The sequence below is a fragment of the Halichoerus grypus genome, chromosome 10 (genome assembly GCF_964656455.1).
Source record: "Halichoerus grypus chromosome 10, mHalGry1.hap1.1, whole genome shotgun sequence".
Classification (NCBI taxonomy): Eukaryota; Metazoa; Chordata; class Mammalia; order Carnivora; family Phocidae; genus Halichoerus; species Halichoerus grypus.
Window position 1 is genome coordinate 96,084,920 of NC_135721.1, and position 27,303 is coordinate 96,112,222.

The following is a 27,303-nucleotide window of genomic DNA, read 5'->3' on the forward strand; positions in this document are numbered from 1 at the left end:
AAAGTAAGGATCCAAAATGATTAATTTTCCATTATTGCCAACCAGTTGCCCAATTACTGCTTACTAAGAAATCCTTCCATCTATTAATTTGTAATGCCTACTTAATAACATAGTATATTCTTACACAGTAAATAGCACATATTCGATTTTCAACTGCCTATTGCCTTCCTTTACCTGGTCTAAGATCCCTGCCCCTGGGGAACTTATATTCTAGCAGGGGAGACACAAAATAAGCTTTTCAAAATAAATAGCCAACAGACACAGTTATAACATTTTAGAAGGTGATAAGCCTTGCAAAGAAATAAGAGGTGGAGAGGGTAGGGGGCACTGAGTACACAGCAAGAAGGGGAAGGGGAAGTGGGGGGCAGGAACAGGCCTCAATCTGAAGTAAGGTGATCAGGGTAGGCAGGGCAGGAGTACAGGGAGGGAGAGCAGGCTTTGTTATGAAGAAGGATGGAGAGGACAGGAGTCCACAGCAATTTAAGGAATAGAGGAGACCTTTTAAAAACAATTCTCCTGATGTGGGCCCCCTCTAAGTTGATGATGCCACCATCCCCTAGTCAATTCCACCAGAAACCGAAACCACACATCCTCCATGATCAAGCAGTCCCCTCCTTTCTGGCTCATTATCCCCCCATCCTTCTGAATTGCACTTGGATCCTGTCTAGCCTGGCCCAATGCAGTGCTCACCTCTCAGGTCCCCACCTTTCCTGTCTTGCCCAGTCCAATCTAAGAGGGTCACAGCTAAAGAGCAAACGTGACCCTCCCATCCTGCTGAACTATCCACAATAGCTGTGCACTGCCAAACGACCAAGCCCCAAGCTCCTTACTGAGACCCTGAATACCATCGTCATCTTTCCATCCCATCTGCCTGTCTCTCCAGGCTCATCACCCTCCTCCCCATGTGCAGCCTTGTCGCCATGAGACTCAAACTGCTTGTAACCCTGTCGGGCGGTTCAAGCCTCCCTCCCCTTGTTGCTCTTCCAGGAATGCGCCAGCCCCTGCCCCACCTTCCAGACCCAGCTGCCCCTCTTCCGCCCTTCGAAACTCGACCCAGATACTGGGTATCTGCTCACGGACACCTGTTCCGATGACACCCCCACACCCAGAGCTCTGTGCATTCCACTCCCTCTCTCAGCACCAGGAAAATGATGTCCTCTCAGAACTGTCCCAATGTGATTTCCATCTCATTAAAGGACAGGCTTCTCAAAGAAAGAAACCTTGCCTGATTTCTCTTTCTTGTACCCATGACTAAACCAGAAATTAGGCACATGAAGAGTACTCAACAAATACTTGTGAGAAGGAAAAAAAAAAAAAAAAAAAGAGGTAACTGGCCCAATTTCTACATATACAGGTATGGATCAAGTATAGAAATCAGCCTCCTACTCAAAGCAAATGGAAACACCACTACATTTTGGAAGATATATATATTCATAATGCAAATGTTATTTGCATTTGTTATTTCTGCAATGCTTGGCCTTTGAGACTTTTACGTTGGTTGATTAGAGGAGCAAAGAAAGCTGGAAATCCTTTCCCCCACTGTTAGGGCTTTACTTTGTTCTGCTGAGCTGAAGTTAAATCCAAATGTAAGTGGTTCTCTCAGGTCAGAGCTGAGGAACCCGAAATACTATCTGCCCCTACGGCTTTACTAACACGTGCGCCCTCCTCTGCGGCATCTGATCTCCATCAGGGTGCACAGAGACCAAAGCCTGCACGGTGCCTAACAGTCTCCAGTGGAGACTGCAAAACCATTCGGAGTTGTGGGTTTCTTGTGGAGAATAAAGGCCTAAGGAAAAACATGTCAACAGAGAGAGACAATGAGGGCAGATGAGGAAGGATGTCATATAAATGGCCAACTATCAACATTAGAGTAATCTCAGATTCTGGAACTAAAAAGGTCCCCAAGGATCCACCTAGTCCAACCCTCTAACCTGAAACACAAAGACACCCAACCTGTATCCCTAGAAAGGAGGCAGAAAAAAACCCTCAGTATTACCATCTACACCACAATCCTAAACCAAGGACTGAAACAAGTTATGCCCACTCCACTGAATGCTGAAATACCAATATTTCACTTTTACAGCCTTAACATATATAGTACTTCAAATACTGTGGACAAGAAATCCACAAAAGCCCCAAACCAGCTCCCACCTGTGGTTACTGTTCTCACTGTTGTCTTTCAGGCTGGAGGCCACACAGGCATCGCAACATAAAAAGTGAAAGCCACATTCCCACCAAACACTGTTTCAGCCAGGAATGAGATCCCAACACAGTGTAGATGTTAAGATATCTCTGTGGTTCCTTTGTATTCCACTGTTAATCAACAAGCCAGGAGGAATTTTCCCAAGGATGTTATTTAGCATTAAAAACAAAACCCTTGAGGGGCGCCTGGGTGGCTCAGTCATTGGGCATCTGCCTTTGGCTAGGGTCATGGTCCCAGGGTCCTGGGATCGAGCCCCACATTGGGCTCCCTGCTCCGCGGGAAGCCTGCTTTTCTCCCTCTCCCACTCTCCCTGCTTGTGTTCCCTCTCTCGCTGTGTCTCTCTCTGTCAAATAAATAAATAACATCTTTAAAAAAAATTTAAAAAAAAACCTTGAAACACCCACTGACAGTAACATGGAGACTTCATTTCTAGGTATTGAGGCCACATCGCCAAAGCTCACAGGAGCTGGTGTTTAAGTGGACTGCATTTTTCCACGACTTGTAGGAAGACACAACTGGCCACGTGCCTCAGGCTCTGGTCGGTCAAAGGCTTGCAAGAGATCCAAGAGTCCTGAATTTATGTATTTATTTATCTTTAGAGAATTCCATGTCCTGTGACTTCGTAAAGTAAGCTGGGCTCTGATCTAATTCCTTTCCTTCTCCCCTTGACTGGTCTAATGTCATGCATGCATATAGAACTGATTTATCGCCAATTTGTCCTGGGTACTGAAATAGGCTTGGAATGAATTCCCGGACGCGCTCTCACCCAACACCAGAGCCAAGGAAGGGATCCAAAAGGAGAAATGAGCAAGTCTTTCAGGTCTATTATTCTTAACCTTTCATGATTCCTCCTCCTGTTTCATTTCATTAAATTCTATTAAGACAGACATGAAAGAAGCCTAAAAGAAAAGTTGGCTGAGCCTACCTGGTATTTTATTCACAGTTCACATCTGGGTGGAAGGCCTACATTTTCAGCTTCTTAAATCTGACAGGTTCTCCCAAAATATCTCTCTCCTGAATAAAGCTACATACTTTTGACGCAATCTGTCATTAATAATAATTCTCACTCAGTGAGATGCTAACTTTGCACAAATCCCAGTAAAACTCCCACACACTGAATGGGATGACGACTTTACCAGCGTAAAGATTCAGAGCCAATATTAACATTTACTAAAGTTGGGTATTGCTGTATTACTCTATGCTTTTGGCATGTTTGAAATATTTCAAATTTTAAAAATAATAATAAAAATCTATTGCCTAGGAAATTTACATCCACAAAAAGAAATGTAAACAAGGATGACTTTTGCATCCTTGTTAGTAACAGCAAAAAATTGCCAATAACCCCATAAGTCCATCAAAAGAACAGCTAAACAAAATACAGCATTTTCATATGACAGAATCCTATCTTGCACTTAAAATGAATGAACTAGTTGTAAATGTAACAAAACAAATGATATTGCTGGGTAGGAGAAGAAGCGTGTCTCAGAACAGTGTATGTACTACACAGTACCATTTAGGTCAAAAGCATGTGCAAACACGCATGCACATACACACATACATGTATACACACACACGCTGATGCTAGTCCTAAAGAAACCCAAACTGAGGGACATTTTTCAAAATAACTGGCTTGCACTCTTCCAAAGAGCCAAGGTCAGGAAAGACTGAGCAACCACTCCAGAATGAAGGAAACTAAAGACATATGACAATTAAATGCAACACATGGCTCTGAACCACTATAAAAGACCAGTTATTGGGATAACTGCTCAAAGGTGAACAGAGTCTGAGGATTAGATGGTACTGAAATAGCAGTGGTAATTTTCTGCTTTTAATGGATGTTTTGGGGTTTTGTAAGAGATGTCTTTGCAGGAAATATACACTCATGTTTTCGGGAGTGATAGGACATCAGGTCAGCAACTGATTCCCAAATGGTTTAGGAAAAATGTCCATTCTTCCAACTCGTCTACAAGTAAAACCTTACAACATTTACTTCACATCATATACAAAAATTAAGTCAAAATAAACATTAAGAGCTAAAATTATAAAACTCTTACAAGAAAACACAGGGGAAAGCCTTCGAAACCTTATGTATTGGACATGACACCAACAGGACAGGCAACAAAAGAAAAAACAGAGAAAATGGAATTCATCAAATATAAAACTTTTAGGGGCACCTGGGTGGCTCAGTCAGTTAAGTGTCTGTCTCTTAATCTCAGCTCAGGTCTTGATCTCAGGGTTGTGAGTCTAAGCCCTGCATTGGGCTCCACACTGGGCATGGAGCCTACTTAAAAACAAAAAAACAAAAACAAACAAAAAAAATGTAAAACTTTTATGCATCAAAGGACACTATCAACAGCATGAAAAGGCAATCTACAGAATGGGAGAAAATATTTGCAAATCATGCATCTGATAAAGGGTTAATATCCAGAATAAAGAACTCCTACAACTCAACAACGAAATGATTCAAAAATGAACGAAGCACTTGAATAGATATTTCCCTAAAGAAGATTGCACAAATGGCCAATCAGCACATGAGCAGATGCTCAACATCACAAAGCAAAAGGGAAATGCAAATCAGAACAAGATCCCACCTCACACCTATCGGGGATGGCTATTATCAAAAAAACAGAAAAGAAGTACTGGCAAGGATATGAAGAAATTGGAACCTTGCGCATTGCAAGTGGGAATATAAAACGGTGGGGCCACTGAGGAAAATGATAGGGCACTTCTTCAAAAAATTAAACAAAGAATTATGAATATGATCCAGCAATTCCACTTCTATATATATACTCAAAAGAACTGAAAGCAGGAAATCGACCAGATATCTGTCCACCCATGTTCACAGCAGCATTACTCTCCAGAGCCAAAAATTGGAAACAACCTAAACGTCCATCAACTGATGAACAGCTAAACAAAATGTGGTATATACCTAAAATGGAATGTTATTCAGCCTTAAAAAGAATGAAATTCTGACACATGCTACAACATGGATGAACTCTGAAGACATTATGCTAAGTAAAATAAGCCAGACATAGGAGGACAAACACTGTATGATTCTATTCATGTGAGGGACTTAGAATAATCAAATTCAGAGACAGAAAGTAGAATATTGGTTACCAGGGCCTGGGACGCATGGAGGGGAATGGGGAATTAGAGTTTAAGAGGTAGAGTACCAGTTTAGGAATATGAAAGAGTTCTGGGGATGGATAGTGGTGGTGGCTGCACAACCAACAAGAATGTCCTTAATGCCATTGAATTGTACACTCAAAAATGGTAAAATGGCTAAAATGGTATGCTTTATATTTTACCACAATTTTTAAAAAGTCCTATGATATACACACTCTCAGAGATACGACGTACTTTCTATGGATATGTGGTAAATGTGTAAATAAATTCTTATTAAGTCTGGAAGAAAAGGCATAGAACTTACTAATGGTGTTACCTCCGGAAATGAGAGATTATAGTCAAAATCACCCTTAGGCTATCTTAAACTTTTAATTTTTTAAAAGGATACATTATATGTAACAAAAACTGATATAAAAACGGTGTATTATGGGCACATGAGAAAAATAAAAGACAGGAAAAGAACTGCTTCTATAAAAATACCTTTCTGCCCAGGAATACTATAAAAACTCACTCATAAAAAAAATAACATTTCCAAAGTACAGCATCCTTTCTTGATCAAAACTCTTCAGAGTATAGGGATAGAGGGTACATACCTCAAGATCATAAAAGCCATCTATGAAAAACCTACAGCGAATATCATTCTCAATGGGAAAAAACTGAGAGCTTTCCCCCTAAGGTCAGGAACGCGGCAGGGATGTCCACTATCACCACTGCTATTCAACATAGTATTAGAAGTCCTAGCCACAGCAATCAGACAACAAAAAGAAATCAAAGGCATCCAAATCAGCAAAGAAGAAGTCAAACTCTCACTCTTTGCAGATGATATGATACTTTATGTGGAAAACCCAAAAGACTCCACCCCAAAACTGCTAGAACTCATACAGGAATTCAGTCAAGTGGCAGGATATAAAATCAATGCACAGAAATCAGTGGCATTCCTATACACCAACAACAAGACAGAAGAAAGAGAAATTAAGGAGTCGATCCCATTTACAATTGCACCCAAAACCGTAAGATACCTAGGAATAAATAACCAAAGAGGCAAAGGATCTGTACTCAGAAAACTATAAATACTCATGAAAGAAATTGAGGAAGACACAAAGAAATGGAAAAACGTTCTGTGCTCATGGACTGGAAGAACCAATATTGTGAAGATGTCAATGCTCCCTAGAGCAATCTACACATTCAATGCAATCCCCATCAAAATACCATCCACTTTTTTCAAAGAAATGGAACAAATAATCCTAAAATTTGTATGGAACCAGAAAAGACCCCGAATAGCCAGAGGAATGTTGAAAAAGAAAAGCAAAGCTGGCAGCATCACAATTCCGGACTTCCAGCTCTATTACAAAGCTGTCATCATCAAGACAGTATGATACTGGCACAAAAACAGACACATAGATCAATGGAACAGAATAGAGAGCCCAGAAATGGACCCTCAACTCTATGGTCAACTAATCTTTGACAAAGCAAGAAAGAATGTCCAATGGAAAAAAGACAGTCTCTTCAACAAATGGTGTTGGGAAAATTGGACAGCCACATGCAGAAGAATGAAACTGGACCATTTCCTTACACCACACACAAAAATAGACTCCAAATGGTTGAAAGACCTCAATGTGAGACAGGAGTCCATCCAAATCCTAAAGGAGAACACAGGCAGCAACCTCTTCGACCTCAGGCACAGCAACTTCTTCCCAGAAGCATCGCCAAAGGCAAAGGAAGCAAGGGCAAAAATGAACTATTGGAATTTCATCAAGATAAAAAGCTTTTGCACAGCAAAAGAAACAGTCAACAAAACCAAAAGACAACCGACAGAATGGGAGAAGATATTTGCAAATGACATATCAGATAAAGGGCTAGGATCCAAAATCTATAAAGAACTTCTTAAACTCAACACCCAAAGAACAAATGATCCAATCAAGAAACGGGCAGAAGACATGAACAGACATTTTTCCAAAGAAGACATCCAAATGGCCAACAGACACATGAAAAAGTGCTCAACATCGCACAGCATCAGGGAAATCCAAATCAAAACCTCAATGAGATACCACCTCACACCAGTCAGAATGGCTAAAATTAACAAGTCAGGAAACGACAGATGTTGGCGGGGATGCGGAGAAAGGGGAACCCTCCTACACTGTTGGTGGGAATGCAAGCTGGTGCAACCACTCTGGAAAACACTATGGAGGTTCCTCAAAAAGTTGAAAATAGAGCTACCATACGACCCAGGAATTGCACTACTGGGTATTTACCCCAAGGATACAAATGTAGGGATCTGAAGGGCTATGTGCACCCCGATGTTTATAGCAGCAATGTCCACAATAGCCAAACTGTGGAAAGAGCCAAGATGTCCATCAACAGATGAATGGATAAAGAAGATGTGGTATATATATACAATGGAATATTATGCAGCCATCAAAAGGAATGAGATCTTGCCATTTGCAACAACGTGGATGGAACTGGAGGGTGTTATGCTGAGCGAAATAAGTCAATCAGAGAAAGACATGTATCATATAACCTCACTGATATGAGGAATTCTTAATCTCAGGAAACAAACTGAGGGTTGCTGGAGTGGGGGGTGGGGTGGGAGGGATGGGGTGACTGGGTGATGGACACTGGGGAGGGTATGTGCTCTGGTAAGCGCTGTGAATTGTGCAAGACTGTTGAATCTCAGATCTGTACCTCTGAAACAAATAATGCAATATATGTTAAGAAAGAAAAAAAGAAGAAGAATGTAGCAGGAGGGGAAGAATGAAGGGGGGGAAATCGGAGGGGGAGAAGAACCATGAGAGACGACGGACTCTGAAAAACAAACTGAGGGTTCTAGAGGGGAGGGGGGTGGGCGGATGGGTTAGCCTGGTGATGGGTATTGAGGAGGGCACGTTCTGCATGGAGCACTGGGTGTTATGCACAAACAATGAATCATGGAACACTACATCAAAAACTAATGATGCAATGTATGGTGATTAACATAATAATAAAAAATTTAAAAAAAAAATAACATTTCCAAACTGGTACTTTCCAGTTAATACACTGCTTGCACGAAATTTAAAAAACAATAATGGGAGATTCTTCCCAGGAGAAAATGAAGGGGGCACAGGGACAACATGAAACCGGGGTGGGGGGGCGGGGAGAATCCACAGAGCGTAAGGCCAGATCTAGTCTGGATTTTGAAATGAAATTTTACAGGACTTGTACTTATCCCCTGAAGGCTTCATGACCCAACAACGACACCACCAACAGTTAATAACAGCCTTTGCCCTCCCTGCAGTCAAACCGCACTGTGATTCCTGAACAGAGCCACTGCTTGGGGGGATTCTGTGGGCATTGTGCTCCTGCCTGAGCAGGAGGAGTGGAGAATGGAAACAAGGCCACAAACTTAGATCTTTCCATTACACAGAAATTGAGGCTTCCGGGCTCCACTTTCATGCTTAAAAATAGAAAAAGAAATTGACTTCACATTTTATGGAGAGTAGTCAAAGGAATACATTTAATGTGAAGAATCTTCATAAAAGTGTTCTTTTTTGTTTTGTATTGACAAAAATAACTAAGATGGTGGAACAAAGCAGGTAGAAAGTGACGATTATGAAACTCTTGACCTGATACCAGCAAGCGGTCCACTGCTTTGGTCAGGCACGACACCTCCTCTAGCCCCGGATTTCCACTCCACCTCTGGAGCCACTGCTGCCCTTCTGACAATTACCTCCCATAATTTCCAAGATCAATGAACACCAGGAAACATATTTTTTCCAAAAATAAATCTTTTTCTTCCTCTGACAAGTTCCCAACACTTAGATTTAGAAACTGCCCTAGAGATACAAGTTAAAATGGCATATATAAATCAAATTCAACATAAATGTTTCTTGGGCTCTTTATGATTTCTTTTTATAAAGTTTTTTGCATTGGGAGGAAAGCTGGCTGATAATGAAACACGTGGCTTCATGCTGACTTGAAGAAGGGGACCTAAATCCCTGAAACTTGCTTCTTTGTTGTTTGACATCATCAAACAGAGGTTCTGGCTTTATATCCAAACTGTGCCCAAGGACCTTGCAGAACCAGGGGTGAGCATCACACCCCTTGATGTCTAAATGTCTGATCTCATCCTAGAAACTCAAAGAAACTCATGCCATGGAATCCCCTCACTATCCTGAATTGGAGGCAGGAATGGGGTCTTCCTAGTAGTGAACCGTAGGAGGTGAGACTTTACAGCACATCCCACTGCTCAAACCCTGGTATAAAAGAACTCAAACATGAATCATTTATAGAAAAGCCTTACTGTGGGAGGCAGAACACCAGAGTGACCGAGGGCCTCCAGACTCTCTCCATGTCTCTCATCCACCTGTTGCAAGATCTCCTAACTGCTATCCCTGCTGCCCCTTCCGCAGCCTACATTACAGTCCAGCTCAGCCACCTCTGCAAATACACACAAATGCTCTCAAGTTCCAACAACCATCCGGCTTTCTACCCTAGCCACAAGGCCTCACATCATTAGGCCTGGGTCACAGTTCTGCCCTCATTGTCCTACCCTCTCCATGATACCCTCTGAGCTCCAGCCACACTGGCCTTTCTTCCACTGATCAACCCAGGGCTCTGCACTCGCTGATTGCTCCATCAAGCACATTCTTCCCCCAGGCTTCATGGGCCTGCCTCCCTCTCAGCTCCACCTCCTTCCCTAGCCCTCATAACTAAGGTAGTCCCCACTCCACCAGCATTCTCTATACCTCACCCTGTTTTGATTTCTTTATACAATCACAACTTTAAATTATGCTTGTTTTTGTACATGTCTCACTACAGTGAAAGCTCCAGAAGGGCGCAACGTTGGCTCAGGGCTGTACTACGTGCAAAGCCAGCACAAAGCAGGCACCCTATCAGTATCTGTTACACACAGAGATGAGAGGGTGGTGGGTGGGTGAGTGGATGGTTGGATGGGCAGACGGATGGATGGATACATGACGGATGCAGAGGTGGATAAATGAACAAGCAAACAAATGAACACAAAATAAGGATGGGCCATTAATAAAAGTATCAACCACTATGCAACCAGTGCCACACCATGCAATGAGGATTCAAAGGCAGGAAGAGCCCACCCGGATGGGCCCTAAGGTAAGCATCACAAATGAAGTACTACCTGAAATGGACCTTAAAAGATGGGGGCGGGGGGGGGGGGGAGACAGGGAAGGAGTTCATTTCAGGTGGATGACCAGAAAACAAGGAGAAAAACAAAAATAACAATCAAAAGCCAGTAAACAATCTGCAGGAAACTAGTCCTACAATTTAATGTGAAAAGCTTTTACCATGAACTTAAGTAATACATCATAAAATATGAACCCCTAACAATGTCCCCTGTGTTTAAAAGTAAATGATTAGCCAACTGCCCACAAAGCCTCAACATTCATGCATTCTATTAAATTGCAATTCTCCCAGCCAAGGCTTGGGTGATGATCACCCTGGGTTTTTATTCAAGTCCCATGAATAAATCAACCAATGAATAAGGCATGTCTGGTACCCAAAATACCAAGAGAACTATGCACTGCTTTTCAAACCAAAAATCTCAAGAGCGTATGCCACTGCAATCTCACCCAGCCACTGGGCAATCCACACATTGGGTTCATCTCTCTTAAGAAACAAGTTTTCCAGAACACCTGGGTGGCTCAGTCAGTTGAGCATCCAGCTCTTGATTTCAGCTCAGGTCATGATCTCAGGGTCCTCAGATCGAGCCCCGAGTCAGGCTCCGCACTCGGTGCAGAGTCTGCTTGAGATTCTCTCTCTCCCTCTGCCCCTCCCCCAACTCACATATGCTCTCTCTCCCTCTCTCTCTCTAAAATAAATTAAAATAATAAAATCTTTAAAAAAAAAAAAAAAAGGAAAACAAGTTACTCCACTGGCACATGCCCCAATGTCACTCGGCAGAGGGGCCCATCATCAGTCACTCATATACTGAGCTGTTGTTCTATTGGCTTTTCCCTGACACATCTGTAATTGTGTCAAGAAGGCACCATGCTCTGGGAATATTTTCATCACTGTGGTGTGTATGGGAGTAGGGGGGAGGAACTGAGGGGGCACTGATGAAAAAGAACAGCCTCATATGTGACCTCAATAACAAGCCCAGCCATCTTGCTTCCTGGCAGCTGCAGTAACACAGGTTGTAAAGTATTTGTAGACGTCGCATCTGGGGGGGCCGGGGGGGGGGGTGGGGGAAGGTGGTCCGGAGAGACCAATGCCTGGAGCAGATAAAAATGGCAATGTTCAATTTTCTCTGGTCCAGTAGTTCTCAAATGTCAGTGTACAAAGCACACACAAAGAACTAGTTAAAAACGTAAATCTGCTACTCCTCTGCCTTCCACATCTAGACATGCCAGGAACTCTGGTTCAGAAAACCAGGGGTGGGGGGAAAAGTGCCAAGACTCTGCATTTTAATATGCACCCTCCATGGCTTGAAGCCTGTGGTCTCAGCTCTCAGAGGAACACAACTATAGTCCGAGTGACTTTGGGGGAAAGACAGTATGGAATCCCTGCACACAACAGCCCCCAGCCCACCAGTATCTTCATTTCTTTGGGGCCTTCTGATAATCTGGTGAAAGCCCATTTTTTATTTCTGTCACTTCCATACCATTCTTTTCTCTCCATTAGTAATGCAAATGTTTGAACAAGGCTTTCTACAAAACACCACTGATTTGCCAAACATCTTTCTACAATTGCCCGGAACTATGAAGCTCCTAATAAATTAGCTAAAAAGCTAAAAATTCCCAATTAAAATCTTAAGTCTGTATAATTAAAGTATTGCTATGCTCCAAGTATAAATCCATGGAAGGATAAAATTCACCTCCCTCCACTGGGAATAAAAAAAAAAAGATGATTAGGGGGGCCTGGGTGGCTCAGTCGGTTAAGCTTCCAACTTTAGACTTTGGCTCAGGTCATGATCTCAGGGTCCTGAGATCGAGCCCCATGTTGGGCTCCACGCTGAGGGTGGAGCCTGCTTAAGATTCTCTCTCTCCCCCTTTTCCTCTGCTCCTCCCACCCCAAAAAAAAGATGCTGGTTAATCCTTGGCAGGTCAAATCAGTAAGGTAAGGAGTTTATGGGGTTTTTTTTTAAGATTTTATTTATTTGAGAGAGAAAACGCACGTGCTCATGCACGCGCACATGTGCAGGGGGGAGGGGCAGAGGGAGAGGGACAAGCAGACTCCCTGCTGAGCAGAGAGCCTGATGCGGGGCTGGATCCCAGGACTCCAAGATCATGACCTGAGCTGAAAGCAGACACTTAACTGACTGAGCCACCCTAGGCACCCCTAGGATTTTGTGTTTTTAACATAACCACAAATAAGATTAGAAGGTTAAAATAACTAAGAATCTGCCCAAAATACATACAAAGGAGCAAAGCCCTTAAACTTTAAATGCACTAACCCATTAGTGCCCTGAGAGAGTTGTTTAATCTAATTGATTACAAATGTTTCATGTGTCAAAGGTCGAGAGGATCACAGTTTTTAATTTACCAGCCATATTTCAATAGGAGGGACCCAAACTCTTTTCAATTTTTGCAATTTCAGTAACACATGTTATAGATTCAAGAAGGTAAGATGAAGGTCGGTCGATCAATCAATGTGTCCCCAAGCAGAGATACAATCATGTACCTCTTGGAAAGGCCTCTTTTTAATTCTACAGTATACCAACTTAGGACAATCGTCTATATGGAAAGAAATTTAAATGATAAGACAAAAGCAATCTCTTGCAGCTCCCCCAACTAGGAAGAAGCCAGCCTGCTTGGAAACATCTTCAAGGTTTCCAACCTTTCTGACCAGCCAGGTCTGCATGCCCCAGGCAGGGTGCCCCCACACACACACTGATGGGACTCAGCAGAGATTGTGGTTGCTGGTGAGCAGAGGGCAGGGCTGTGGGAGGTCAAGAGCCCACCCAGCCTCCATACCCAACCCACCCTCCAGAGGGTTATGCTGCTTTCCTAATTCAGGAAAGTGAGTGTTCACACTGGAAGAAAAGTAAGGGTGATTTCTGTAGCCCAAGAGGTCTGGCCAGGTACCAGCCCTGTCCTGTTGGGAAGCCTGTGTGGCAGGCGAAGTCCCAGGACTCAGGGTCACCAGCACTCCCACCATGATACCATGACAAAGATGAACAACAGCAACAACAAAAACAAAGTAATGAAGAAGCTCTTACTAAATTTCTGCTTCTGTTTTAGTAACACTTCAGTATAAACAAAACAGGACTCTAAGTCAACATTTGTTTGATAAATCAATGTGACAAAATGAACTAATGACTGGAATAAAGGAGAGGATCTGGGTACCATTTTGGCAATCAGACTTGGAAGCACATCCTTGTGGCAAGTCAACAACTCGAGCCTGGCTCAGGTCATGTAAAAACCGAGATGAAACTAATAGAGATAGGGAACTCGCACATGGAGTTCGAGCCTTAAAAAAAAGAATAAAAAAGTAAAGGCCTACACTAAATTAATGTAGTTCTATGGAAAAATGCAAACTTATGGGCATCAACATAATTCTTCCTTATATTGAGAATAATTCCCATTAGATTTGAACCTCAAACTGGAACGTTCAGGAATGAAAAGCCCACCTTTGTGCACCTGCAGTAGGCTGCCACCTGTGTCCTAGTCTATCCTCCATTTCACCTTCAGGATTCCATAGCACGGATTACTAAAAAGGCTACCCTGTCACTGGAAGTACAAATAAATAAAACCAAACGGAGCTCTTTCCCCACCCACCTCTCTACCCTACGTATTTCTTTCTGATCCTACAGAAGCCATAAATGCCTCAATCCAGGCATTCCAAAGTTTCCAGGCATAGGGATGGATCCTTGCTGATAAGACAAGTCTATGGAGAAAGTTATGGGTGAAGTGATGATGATATTCAGAGAAGCATAAAATTAAAAGCTCTGGCACCATTTTTCACTGGTCAACTTAGCCCAGCAATGTGTCAATAAACACATGAGCTAGTTCAAAGATGTGTATTTGAAAGTTCATTTTTTCAACTCCTTCTAGCATTTCAATTAAGTGAGGGTTTCAATCACACTAAATAAATGAAAATATAAATAATTAATGGCAATGCTATGAACTAGGTAGACCCTGGGCCTGAGGAAATAGCCCCTCAATTACAAAATGCCCCTGCTCACACACACATGCAACCCCCTCTTTGTGAGACCCAGGCAAACACCCCCTAATTAAAGGGGAAGGGCATTTAAATTAAAGCAAGAGCAGGAAGAAGCTTCTCCCATCAGGAATGGCTAAGGAGGGTGTTGAAATCTCCCAGTATCTAGCCACCCACAGAAGAACTCACGCACTAGCAATCTTTTCTAGATAATCATCAGTATGTTCCTCCCAGAATCATGTTCTTCTGCAAGAATGCAACAGGGAAAAGAGCTTCTAGCTAGTGGTTCTGCTACTGCTTCTGTGCCCTGTTCCCTTTGGAAATATCTTTCAGAGCAAACACATTATGCTCTTGTTGCAACTTCTTCTGTCAGAATACATCATGGAACCCACAGAGCAGCCTATAAATGTATGGGGCACGCTGCCGATGCAGCCACAGAAAAGCATGAGGAGGCTGCAAGGCCAGTTCCAAGAACTAGCAGAGACCTGGTTAAGGCAGGCAGACCACTAGTCACCTTTACCAGCCCAGGCTTCACGAGCAGCAAGTAACTGCATCACCCATAAATAGAGCTCTGGGACTCATGAAAATAAGAATCTATCCCTCACTGAAGTGTAAGTTTGGGAACAACAACCGAGAATACCTCCTCCCCTCTGCATCCTTAAAGGTCAGTGAAAACCTCCGATACCCTGGGAGGCTGGCCCGGCTTGACCGCCCCAGCAGTGGCATCGGCCTTCTCGGAACCTGGGACATTCACAGACAGCACAGCTCACCAGCCCATGACACAGAAGTCCAAAACAAACTACGCAACCCAGGCTCACCTCCTGGGACATGGCAGTGAACAAGACCAAGGGAGCTTGAGTTCTAGGAGTACAGTGGACAGAGGAGGAACAAGGAAACAAGCAGATAATAACAGACGGCCAAGTGCTGTGAAATTAATCATCAGAGTATGGTGACAGAGTAGCTGGCAGGGGCTTGCTCGGGACTGATGGGATCAGAGGATCCCTTCTGAGGAGGAAACACAGACACTGAGACAGGAGCCAGAGGTAGGAAAGAGCTCAGTCTGTTCTCAGAGCAGGTAAAGTGTAGGGACCAAGGGGCAGATGGTTGCGGAGCAGGGTGGATGGAGGCACAGAAGCCTGGGCACTCAGGCATGCTAAGTGACAGGAGGGAACTTAGATAGTAATCTAAAAGCATCTGGAAGGCGCCGAAGGGCCTTAAGGAGGAGCAGGACATGATGGTCTTATGACCCGTCCTACACTGTCATATACTACTCTTTACCTCCCTTGCTGTTATTAACCTTCCAGGTTTACGTTGCCCCAGATCTACTCCTGGGAGCAGGGACTGGGTTACAGGACTTCTTTCTCTCCCTCAGGTGCCCAGTATACGGTCATGTACTAAAAAGACACGTGATGCATAAATACACACACACACACACACACACACACACACACACAGCACATTTGTCCAGATGGTTTAAAGAACCTGTATTTTTTTAAGATTTTTATTATTTATTTATTGGCAGGGGGGAGCAGGGGGAGCGGAGGGGAAGAGAGAGAAGCAGACTCCCTGCTGAGCAGAAAGCCTGACATGGAGCTCGATCCCAGGACTCCTGGATCATGACCTGAGCCGAAGGCAGCCCCTAAAGAACCTGTATTTTAAAACTTGCCAAAATAACTATTTCTCTATAATGTACATAGTTTTCACTACTAATTGGATTATATTGAGAAAATAAAACATTTGGAATTGAAAGCTCAACTGACAGAAAGGCATGCTTATCCATCGGTGAAAACAATTTGGCTGCAGTCTTCCTACCAACACAAACACAAGCAAATTAGCTATTTGCCCAAAGAGGAACCCCCTTCTTTTCTTTTTTTTATTATGTTCAGTTAGCCAGCATATAGTACATCATTAGTTTCTGATGTAGTGTTCAACGATTCATTTAGTTGCGTATAACACCCAGTCTTCCTGAGAATGGAAAGGCAGAGACGGACCACAGGCAAAGAGGCTGGCCCCCACCATCACCAGGGCCCTGCATGTCTACTTGTCGCCACCTACTGGAGAGCAAGAGGACACAGATCTGCACGCTGTCTCAGGGTCTGAGACTCCGGGGCCAGTTAACTAGTAAAACAAATGAAATTCATACAGCATAATACATGCATTTGAAGAGAACGTTCCTAAAAGAAAAACTCAGAAATAACTAAAATAAAAGACTTTCTTGGGGCGCCTGGCTGGCTCAGTCAGTGGAGCATGCGACTCTTGATCTTGGGGTTGTGAGTTCAAGCCCCACATGTGTACAAGCCCCACGTGTGCAGAGATTACTTAAAAATAAAACAGTAAAAAAAAAAAAAGACTTTCTTACTCTAATAAGCTAGCATGCCTCATTAGATGTTAAAAAAAAAATCATGCTTGTATATCTTTATGTTATAAAGAGGAGGCACTGATTTAGAATGAAAACAAAAACTTGACTAAAATTTTTCTCCAAATAGAGTTAAAGCAGAATAATAAATCAGAACTACAAAACAGCAATCACACCAAACTAGAGAGAGTAAGCAGAGGCAAGAGGAATCCTGGGAGAGAACGGTGTCCCAGAAAACAAGATTCAAGACCATGCAAACAGCAACAGTGGTAGGAGCTGCTGAGTGGCCAGATCAGTGCCCACCAGGCACGGAATCAGGCAACATGGAGCTCAGGGGGCCTTGGCAGGAGCCTCTGCAGATTACAGTACACTGAACAGGCGGCAAGCAGAAAGGAAACGGAGGCGTTTCTCAACTGGAAATGCTCGGGAATATTTAAAAGCCACAGGAATTAGATGGATGAGTGAGAGAGACAGACTGACTGGACAAGAGGACAAAGGGCTTAATGGAGGCTGCCAGGAAAGTAGAGGAGAGGCCGGGGAGGGCGCCACAGCCCAGGCTGGTCTGGCTCCACCAGATACAGGCTCACAGGGCCTTGCTTGTAGAAGGGCTCAACCTTGGCTTCATGATCTGCTGTGACCATCCTGAAATTCTTTATTATAATTTTTTAACAAGGGGCCCCTCGTTTTCATTTGGCACTGGGCCCCCAAATTATAGAGGCAGTCCTGGCCCAGGGGAGGCACTGGCCTCAGCACAAAGAAGGGCAGCTCTGCTACATACGTAGGAAGAGGGGGGTGGAGAAGCAAGGTCAATGCCATCCGATGGCTTCTTTGTGAAGCAGATAGACGGCCATCTGTTATGAACAAGCAAGAGAGCAGATGAGGGGGGAAAGGTTAGTAATACTCCACGTAGGGTGGAGAAATTTGGCCGACTTCATCTTAACCAAGGGATCAAGGTTAACACCACCTGTAATAAGACAGATCAGTCTCATGTACTTCTCTACGATGCACTGAGAAAGGCACATCACTTTTGTGCTATTTGCTATTCCTGTCAAAACACATAACCTCAGTGTAATCAGAGAGCCCAAACTGAGGAATCGTCAACAAAACAGCACACCAGTACTCTTGAAAATCGTTAAGGTCATGAAAGACAAGGAAAGGCTGAAGAGCTGTCACAGATTAGAGAAGAGAAATAACAATTAAATGCAATGTGGATTACCCTGAAATAGAAAAACGACATCAGGGCGCCTGGGTGGCTCAGTCGTTAAGCGTCTGCCTTCGGCTCAGGTCATGATCCCAGAGTCCTGGGATCGAGCCCCACGTCGGGCTCCCTGCTCCGCGGGAAGCCTGCTTCTCCCTCTCCCACTCCCCCTGCTTGTGTTCCTGCTCTCGTTGTGTCTCTCTCTGTCAAATAAATAAAATCTTTAAAAAAAAAAAAAAAAACGACATCAGAAGAAAAAAAAAAGCTAGTGAAATTTAAATAAGGTTTGTAGTGTAGTTAATGATGTGGGAAACAAAGGCAAAAAAAAAGTTAAATTTCCTCACTATTTACAGCCCCCTGACAAGTCCCTGAAACAGGCAGAGTGACATTCCTGTAGGAACTCAGCTGCCTCAATGTTAATGCTTTGCTAAGGGCAAAAGACAATCTCAGCTTAACATTATCCCAACCTCCCAGATCCTTTAACATATAAAAATTCATTTGGAAACTTCCTTTATCTCGACCCCCAAGATACATGTTAGCAATCATCCTCCAAGCATATGGCCCACTGATATACATCTACAGGGTCTCATGGCTAGGGTTTTACTAGTAATAAATGACCTTTTTCTAACAATAGCTAGCCCCCTCAGGTTCCTGGAAACCTTGCTTCCAAAATTCCTTAGAGACTTACCAGCCCCCTCCCAACTTGAAAGTATATAATCAGTTGCTCTTCACAACCCCAGTGCAGCTCCTTCTGCCCGCGGGTCCTGTCCCCGTGCTTTAATTAAACCACCTTTTTGCACTGAAGACATCTCAGGAATTCTTTCTTGGCCACTGGCTCCGAACCCCAACATTCCTCCATCAATTAACGATATTATATCAATATTAGCCTCAGTGTTCCATCAGTGTACTATGATTATGTAAGGCAATAAAGTTAGTGGGAGCTGGGTAAAGCGTCCAGCAGAACTGTGACTCCAACTTTTCCTTAAGTCTCCAATTATTTCAAAATAAAACATTTAAATTTTCATGTGGATTTTTCACTTGTGATTTTCTTTAATGTTATAGTTATTCCAGGAACTTCAATTACCACCTTTGAAGTCCAGCACTCCTACGTCAGACATGTTCCTGCTTCTCTATCAACCCAAAGTATCAGCAACAAGTAAGAAAGATTATGTTCCCCTTAAAAATAATAACTTGGAACTAAGAAAAAAACAAAACAAAACAGTTAAACAAACAAACAAAAAAATCACCCATGGGTAAACTGCTTATTTTTTTAGTTTCAATAAATGGACTAAAAATTTTAAAAATAAAAATAAACCATGGCCCCTAAAGCACAGGAGCCACAGGCATTTTTCTCCAAAAAAGGCTGGGAGGTGGCAAGCATTCAGAGACTATTAGATTTCTCTTCAAAAACAATGTCAGTGACCTCAGATTTTAGGCAATAATTTTTTGCTTCCTGATTTTGAAAACTGGGTTTGCATCTTGGTTCTGCCTCTTAGCAGCTATGTGACCTTAAGTTACTGCTTAAGCATGGTACCTCTATTTCCTCATCATACCCTATGATAAAGATTAAATTACTTACTACATTTAAAAAAAAGAAACATTAGAGCAGTATCAGCACATAGGAAATTGTATTGGGAGAGGCAGGGATGAAATTAGGATGACACTAGATTTGGGCCTGGCTGACAAGGTAAATGGTAGTCCCATGAATTTAGGAAAAAAGAAAACAGAAGGAATGTGTGGAGGTGGGGTGGCAGGAGTTTCCTTTTAGCTTTCTGCATTGGAGAGAACCATCAACTGCATGCTGTGAATTGACTTAAACCAGTCTGCTTTTGCATAACTATTAGGTTTTTCTTGGTTGATAATAGTAAGGACCCAAAGAGGAGAAGAGTCTGCTATCCTCCTCTGGACGGTATCAGGTTATACTGATGGCAAGTCTTAGATCAACTTCGGCCATACACACAGACCTTCATATTTAAGAGGTGAATTTATAAGCAAGTAGGCACAAAATAATTCACATCAGCTATTTTGTAAGGCTGACAGTACTCTGTCCCCCTGGCTGTCACAATGACATCTTCGTAAGAAGTTCCCCAGTGAGGGGCACCTGGGTGGCTCAGTTGGTTAAGCATCTGCCTTCGGCTCGGGTCATGATCCCAGGGTCCTGGGATCGAGTCCTGCTTCGGGCTCCCTGCTCAGCAGGGAGTCTGCTTCTCCCTCTGCCACTCCCCCAGCTCATGCTCGCTTTCTCTCTCTTAAATAAATAAATAAAATCTTTAAAAAAAAAAAAAAAAAAAAGAAGTTCCCCAGTGGCACATGCATGAGGCAACCAGAGTCCTCAGACCCGTGCTGGACAGGGGACTATTTTGATATCAGACATTGTCCATAAAGATTCAGACTATGGGCTGCTATCTATTCCTACTCTATTCTTGTGAAAAGAGTATCTCAAAAGTATTTTATTCGATAAATATCAATGACAGAAACATTATAACTTGGAACAGGTCATACAGCTTTATATTTATCTAATACTCCCCCACTTACTGCATCATTCCACTTCACAGCATCCTAGGAAGGGAGGGAGGGTAAGGGGAGAAGGAAGAACAGAAATGTCCCTTCGGTTCTCACTCCTCTGCCTGCTCCCATGTGCCTCGAAGGCTATTAAGTAGACACATTAATTAAAGCCTCAAGAAGTGTTAAGCATCTATAAGAACCATACAGGTTGCAAGAACTATCACAGATGTCCTTTCTCTATTTTAATTAAAATTTTTCCTCAAAGCTTAGGGAGCTGGCAGCAAATCCAGGTCAGACAGTGCTTTAGAAAAATAAGGATTTACAAAGCACCTCGGGAGGCACATGTACCCACGCCTGGGACAAAACCCACTCCTGGTAACCATTCCAAACCCGTGCAGAGGCCAGGTCAGGGCTCAGTGGAGCTGTGCCGCTACTCTGCTGCCACCCAGCGGCGTGTGGGGGCTAAGGCACCTCGCAGCCGGGAAGAGCTGGGCTCTTGGAAAGGACATTTTCTCTGGAATCCAAAGTCAGGAGGAGGTAAGGGAGAAGTGCTGTCCAGCCCACCACAGCACCAAGGAGATGCAGCGTAAACAGATGCATTCTTGGGACAGGATGTACTAAAATGGATATTAGGTTGCTACAATGAAGTCTTTCCTCCACCTCAGACTGAGAACTGCTTGAGGGACTCAATCAAAGCCAAAAGCCAGGAGACAGACCCCAAAAGAGTCCAGGCTTACCTGCTTTGGATCAGAGGTAGCAGCGCCAGGAGCCGGGGACTCCAATTCTATGGTCACAGGTCCATCATTCTGAATGTGGACTTGCATGTAGGCACCAAACTTGCCATCTGAAAGACCAACGCAAACAGTTATGAGAGGTTACTCTGTCTAAAAAGTCACCTAGATCAATGTAATCAGAAACATGAAGAGTAGGACTAGCCAGTAAACACGGGAAAAGGTGGCCAATCCCATAAGTAGGGAGGGAAATGCAAAACTAAACAGTAGAGGTGCCACTGTAAGCCTTACAGACTTGGCAAGAATGAAAAGATCTGGGAACACCAGGGTCGGGAAATGTGGGGTTACAGGACTATAGAATGGGGAGAAGGTAAATTGATTTAACCACTTTGGAGGGCATTGTGATGCTTGAACAAACTCTACAACTCTGGAATTCCACCTTGGGGAGTCTACTCAGAAATTCTTACACAAAATCAAAACCACACTGAGATACCACCTTACACCAGTTAGAATGGCAAAAACTGACAAGGCAAGAAACAACAAATGTTGGAGAGGTTGTGGAGAAAGGGGAACCCTCTTACACTGTTGGTACAGCCACTTTGGAAAACAGTGTGGAGGTGCCTCAAAAAGTTAAAAGTAGAGCTACCCTATGACCCAGCAACTGCACTACTGGGTATTTACCCCAAAGACACAGATGTAGTGAAAAGAAGGGCCACATGCACCCCAATGTTCATAGCAGCAATGTCTGCAATAGCCAAACTGTGGAAAGAGCCGAGACGCCCTTCAACAGATGAATGGATAACGAAGATGTGGTCCATATATACAATGGAATATTACTCAGCCATCAGAAAGGATGAATACCCAACTTTTGCATCAACATGGACGGAACTGGAGGAGATTATGCTAAGTGAAATAAGTCAAGTAGAGAAAGTCAATTGTATGGTTTCACTTATTTGTGGAACATAAGGAATAGCATGGAGGACATTAGAAGGAAGGGAAAAATGAAGGGGGGGAAATCAGAGGCGGAGACAAACCATGAGAGACTAAGGACTCTGAGAAACAAACTGAGGGTTTTAGAGGGGAGGGGGTGGAGATGGGTGAGACTGGTGATGGGTATTAAGGAGGGCACGTTCTGCATGGAGCACTGGGTGTTATACACAAACAATGAATCATGGAACACTACATCAAAAACTAATGAGGTACTGTATGGTGACTAACATAACATAAAAAAAAGAAAAAAAGGAATGTTCGAGGGTGTTCAGTCTGGCAATGTTTATAACAGAAAAAGTGGACAGAATCTGTCCCTCAGTGGGGGGATGAATGCATAAACTCTACTTTAATTCCTCAGTGGAATACTATGTGGCAGCCACATGAGTCAACAGGGCAAATCTCAAACACATGATGTGATATTTAAAAAGTCACTTGCTGGGGCGCCTGGGTGGCTCAGTTGGTTAAGGGTTTGACCCTTGATTTCAGCTCAGGTCATGATCTTAGGGTCGTGGGATCAAGCCCCATGTTGGGATCCATGCTCAGCAGGGAGTCCGTTGCAGATTCTCTCTCTCTCTCTTTCTCTCTCCCCCTTTGCCCCTCCCCCCACTTGCATGTGTGCACACGCGCACGCTCTCTCTAAATAAAATAAATCTTTAAAAAAAAAATTAACTTGCAACAAGGACATATCATTTAATACCATTCATTCATTTATATGATACTTTCAAATATCCAAAACAAGTTATATTGTTTATGAAGATATATATATATATATATATGAAAAAAACATGAGCAGGAAAGAGAAAAGCCAAACACAGGACAATAACCACATTCATACCGAAGAGAAGGCAGGGGATGGTGGGATTTGAGAGAGACAGACCTCAGACAAACATGACTAGCTGGGTAGTGAGTACACTAGTATCTATTTTCTGTATGTTTCATAATTAAAATTTTCAAACAAATTAACTATAAAAGGAAAAGGGTAAGGTGGGAAGGGAGGTCCTGCTCCCTCACTGTGGGAATCATCCTGCTCCCTAGGATTCATTGCACAATGGCCACGGGCTGCCCCAGAAAAGAGCTCCTCTCTGTGTCCTATTCCAAACCTTCTGTTTTAACACCCAAACCCACTCAATCATGTCTGATCAATCCCCAAATGCTGAATTACATTTATAAAGAAAGCCAAGAATATGCCTTGAGAGATGATGCTGTGGAATATGAGAATGTCAACTCCATCCATCCAAGTACCTCTGTTAAGCCCCGGGCTTAAACACTGCTGATGACACATACAGACGCTTACTCGAGAGAACACACTGGTCTTGACAATTTATCAATTAAATTTACTTATATTTAATTTATCCATTTAAATCCAAAGTAAGAAAAGAATTGGGTCCAGAATTAAAATAGTATGAGTCCTCAGAAACAGAACCATCAGGAACTCTTCTGCTGCCACCTACCATTAAGGAACAAAGAGAGCATATGAGATCCAGTCCACATGTGAAAACCACTCACTGCTTTTCACTCACAGCAACTATGTGCCAGGCATGGTGCTAGAGACCAAAGACTCAGCTCCCAGGCACAGACAGCCCTGGCACTCATGAACCCTGTGGTCCAGTATGGGGGACAGCTGGGCATATCATGGTGACAACGCAGTATAGCAGAGACCTTGAGGGATTCTGGCTCTGGAGACCAGAGAAGGGTCCGAGTCCTCGTTGGGGATGGGGAAGGAATCAGAAAGGCTTCTTGGATGAGGCTACACAGGGTCCAGGACTTGAAGGACAACCAGGACCCAGGCTGGGAAGAGAAGGACAGGCCCAGTCCTCACAAACTCTGAGGCTTTGGACAACTTTCTTAACCTCCCAATGGCTCAGTTTCTTGCCTGTATCACAGGGATGCTAACAAGAGGACCTAAAACATGGGGAAAATTTAATGAGACCATGCATGCAAGTGCTTGGGACGACAGCTCACACACGGTGTGTGCAAAATCAGCATTTGCTCTTGTTATAAAAAGTCATGTTCAAGACTTGTTCATGTTCATTGTTATAAAAAGTCCTGTTCAAAAGGCTCCATACAACCAGAACCATGCTTCCCAAACTGTGCCCTGCCAGGTATTCCTTGAATAAAGAATGCCACGGTCACATACTTCTGGAAAACCACATTTGTTTGAACTCTCCTTCAGAGAATCACAAAGCACAGCAGCATATAACAGACTCTCAACATGTCCTTGAGTAGAGAAACCTATTTAGTTTCTTTACCCTGGTAGTTCCCAAACTCCCCTGGGCAAGGAGCCCTAATTTCACACAAAACATCCTTTACAGAGCAGATGACCCTCTGAGAGAGACCAAGGAAAAGAAAAGCACCAAAGAGACACACTAGGCCAGGGCAGGCCAGCCTGGGGCCTCTCTGACTCCCTCCCTGGAGAGCGGCTCTGCTCTCAGGTCCTGGGCTCCCTCGGACACCAGACCCACTACCGCATGAGGTGACCTCCATGCACCTCTGCTCCTGCCACCACAACCACACAAGTTCCATCTCAGACTCGTCCCGCCGGTATCACTCCCTCCACTGATCCTTACCTCATGGAGGGTCTTAGCAAAATGGGCATACCAACGGCTGGTTCCCTTCAATGCTCGGACAGCAGCATTAGAAACTACATTAGAAGCATCGAAGCTGTTCACCATTTTCACAGGCAAGATTAACCACGTTCCTATCGCGCAGCCAAACGTGCTCAAACAATGGTGACTTTTCTTCAACTCCTATCAAATTGAAGTGGCCATTTAAATCTACAGGGCTTTTGTTTTATCCATGTCAGACTAGCTAAAAAGACATCAGCTGGGAAGGAAATCATGTGTTTAATTGCATGCTAAAATTATGGCTACAATTAGTAGCAAATTTCAGCCGCTGCTCTCCTCAGGGAAGCTGAAGGCAGACTCAGGAGAAAAGGAATTATTTCCGACCTTGAATTTCTGTTGCCAGGACATACAGCATATGCTTCACCATGTTTATCACTCCAAGTAGCGAGAAATTTATTTTCTTTTCCTGTTTTTCTTCAGTTATGAACAGAACTATTATCTGAATTTCCATTTGTACAGACAATAAATCCAAAGACATGTTTTAAGAGGTCTTAAAATGGGAACATTTTTTCCAGTTCAGATCAAAGAGTAAAGCCCCATGAAAAATTATACTGGCCAGAGAAAATAAAAACATTTTTTAAAATAATCTTAAAAGACAAAAACATATCTGCAGAACTACAGCTGGGCTCCAGTGGTGATATAATCAAGTCATCCTTAACTCAAAGTCCCAGGGTTCTGTCCAGAGCCGGAGGAGAGGCACATGTCAAGCACGTCTGTGCCACACGTTTCCAGCTGGAACCCCAAACCTGCTGTGACCTGGTTGTCCAAGGTCTCTACCGGCTCCACACCAGTGCGCCCCATTCACCTGCGAAGGCTGACATCCCACCCCTTTGAACAATACTTGATGATGGTCACCACTCCCCGAGAAGCCCTGCCCCGCCTCTCCATGCCCCGGCTGGTTCAAGGATGACAGCAGGACACTCACCACAAGGAGGATGCATGTTAGTACAGGCATGGCCCTGGGCCCACAGCCCGGCAGTCAGGTTGCAGGAAATCTGGGTCCCTGTTACTGCTGTCACTCCTACCACTGTCCATGGTAGAATATGGGCAAATGGGGGTTGGGGGCAGGGGACAAGAAAACCACACTGAAAGAACATGCTATTGAAGAAAAATGGAGAACAAAAGGCCTGACGGTTTCTTGGATTGGCTGGGAGCAAGCCCGTACACTTCCCACAGCCAGCCTGCACAGCCATGACCAGGCTGAGAGTTGGCCTACCTCTGGGGACAGGTCCTGAGCCTCGGGCCAGCCCACCTGAGCACATCCCCAAAGGCAGCTCCCTCTGTCACTAAGGCAAAGTCCTCAACACCCAGGCTTCCTCTTCATTCTACTTTAAAGTTGTTCAGAGCCTGGGCAGGCAGGGAAGAGGGTTATTGATGGAGGCTCCAACATTAGGTGCACCGGCTGGGAACCAAGAAATCAAGCAAATGTGTGGAACTGGGGGACTCAAAATAAGCATGTGGCAAGGCAAGGGCCACCGCAGCTAATGGAGTTTGGTCTAGACCTACAGGTTTGCATCACGCCTGGAGCCCAGGGGAGTGGACCCTAGTGGGTCATGGGCACTAGGGTAGCTCTGTCCGCCAGCATGGAACTGCTTCTCTGAGGGTAGAGTGCCCCCGCCCCCACCTCCCCAGAGGACTCAGCTGATTCGGGGCACCACCAGTAGGGCACGGATTCCCCAGCGGGCTGATCTGGCTCAAGGGAGCCTATGAAGCAGAGGCCAGGGCTCTGGGAGCTTTCAGCAAAGACCAGCAGCTCCAGTAACAGCATTTCCTAAATGACTTGGCTGGGGAAAGGATTCAGTTGCAGAAAAAGGGGCACATAACAGGCCCTGTCAGCCGCATTAGACCTCAGTCAGCAGCATTAGAAACACTGGCAGGTTCCATTCCACATCCAGGGCCATGGAGGGAACTGGAAAGGCAATTCCTGGAATCTTGTGGCTTCTCCCCAGGCTCAAGTCTCCCTTATCAGGGGTCTCTGCTTGTCTCTGCCGCTGTTCAATCCACTCAAGAGAAACACCTCCTCCAGGCAGCAGATGTCTCAGGCCTGGGACTCCATGGCCAGAGGAACCGGTGAACAGGCCCTGTGGCCCAGGATGGAAATGAAAGTGCCTACTCCCAGGTGAGGGCACCTGCCACCAAGGGGCCACCCCAATTCCAAACCAAAGAGCTAGAAACAGGAGCTGCCAGGGGAAATAGCCCAAAATTAACCTCTCTCTGGGTTAAATTCTCATCTGAGCTGAAGTTCTGAAGTCAGATTCAAGGCAACTGGCATAGCCCTCCTCGCCTAACAGGGAGGCTGAAGGCAAGGTTTTCTCTGGCCATCAGGCTTTGCTTGGACATCTCTGGTCTTTGCTGGGGTCCCGGGCATGGCATCATTCTGCTTGGGATAACTGCATGGAAGGCTCCCTGGTCTCCTCATTGAGGCACCAGGGAGCCTGGGTAGGGACATGCAGTGTTTGAGG

The 27,303-nt window shown here is 44.1% G+C and overlaps 1 protein-coding gene across 2 annotated transcripts in view; it reads right to left on the bottom strand.

Annotated features, from left to right (window-relative positions):
* The window catches only part of DTD1 (D-aminoacyl-tRNA deacylase 1), a 173,036-nt gene that overhangs the window by 124,797 nt on the left and 20,936 nt on the right, over nt 1–27,303 (bottom strand). For both annotated transcript variants that reach the window (XM_078056873.1, XM_078056872.1), the window contains exon 4: nt 21,234–21,340. In XM_078056873.1, the coding sequence (XP_077912999.1) occupies nt 21,234–21,340 (107 nt within the window). The remainder of the gene's footprint in view (nt 1–21,233; nt 21,341–27,303) is intronic.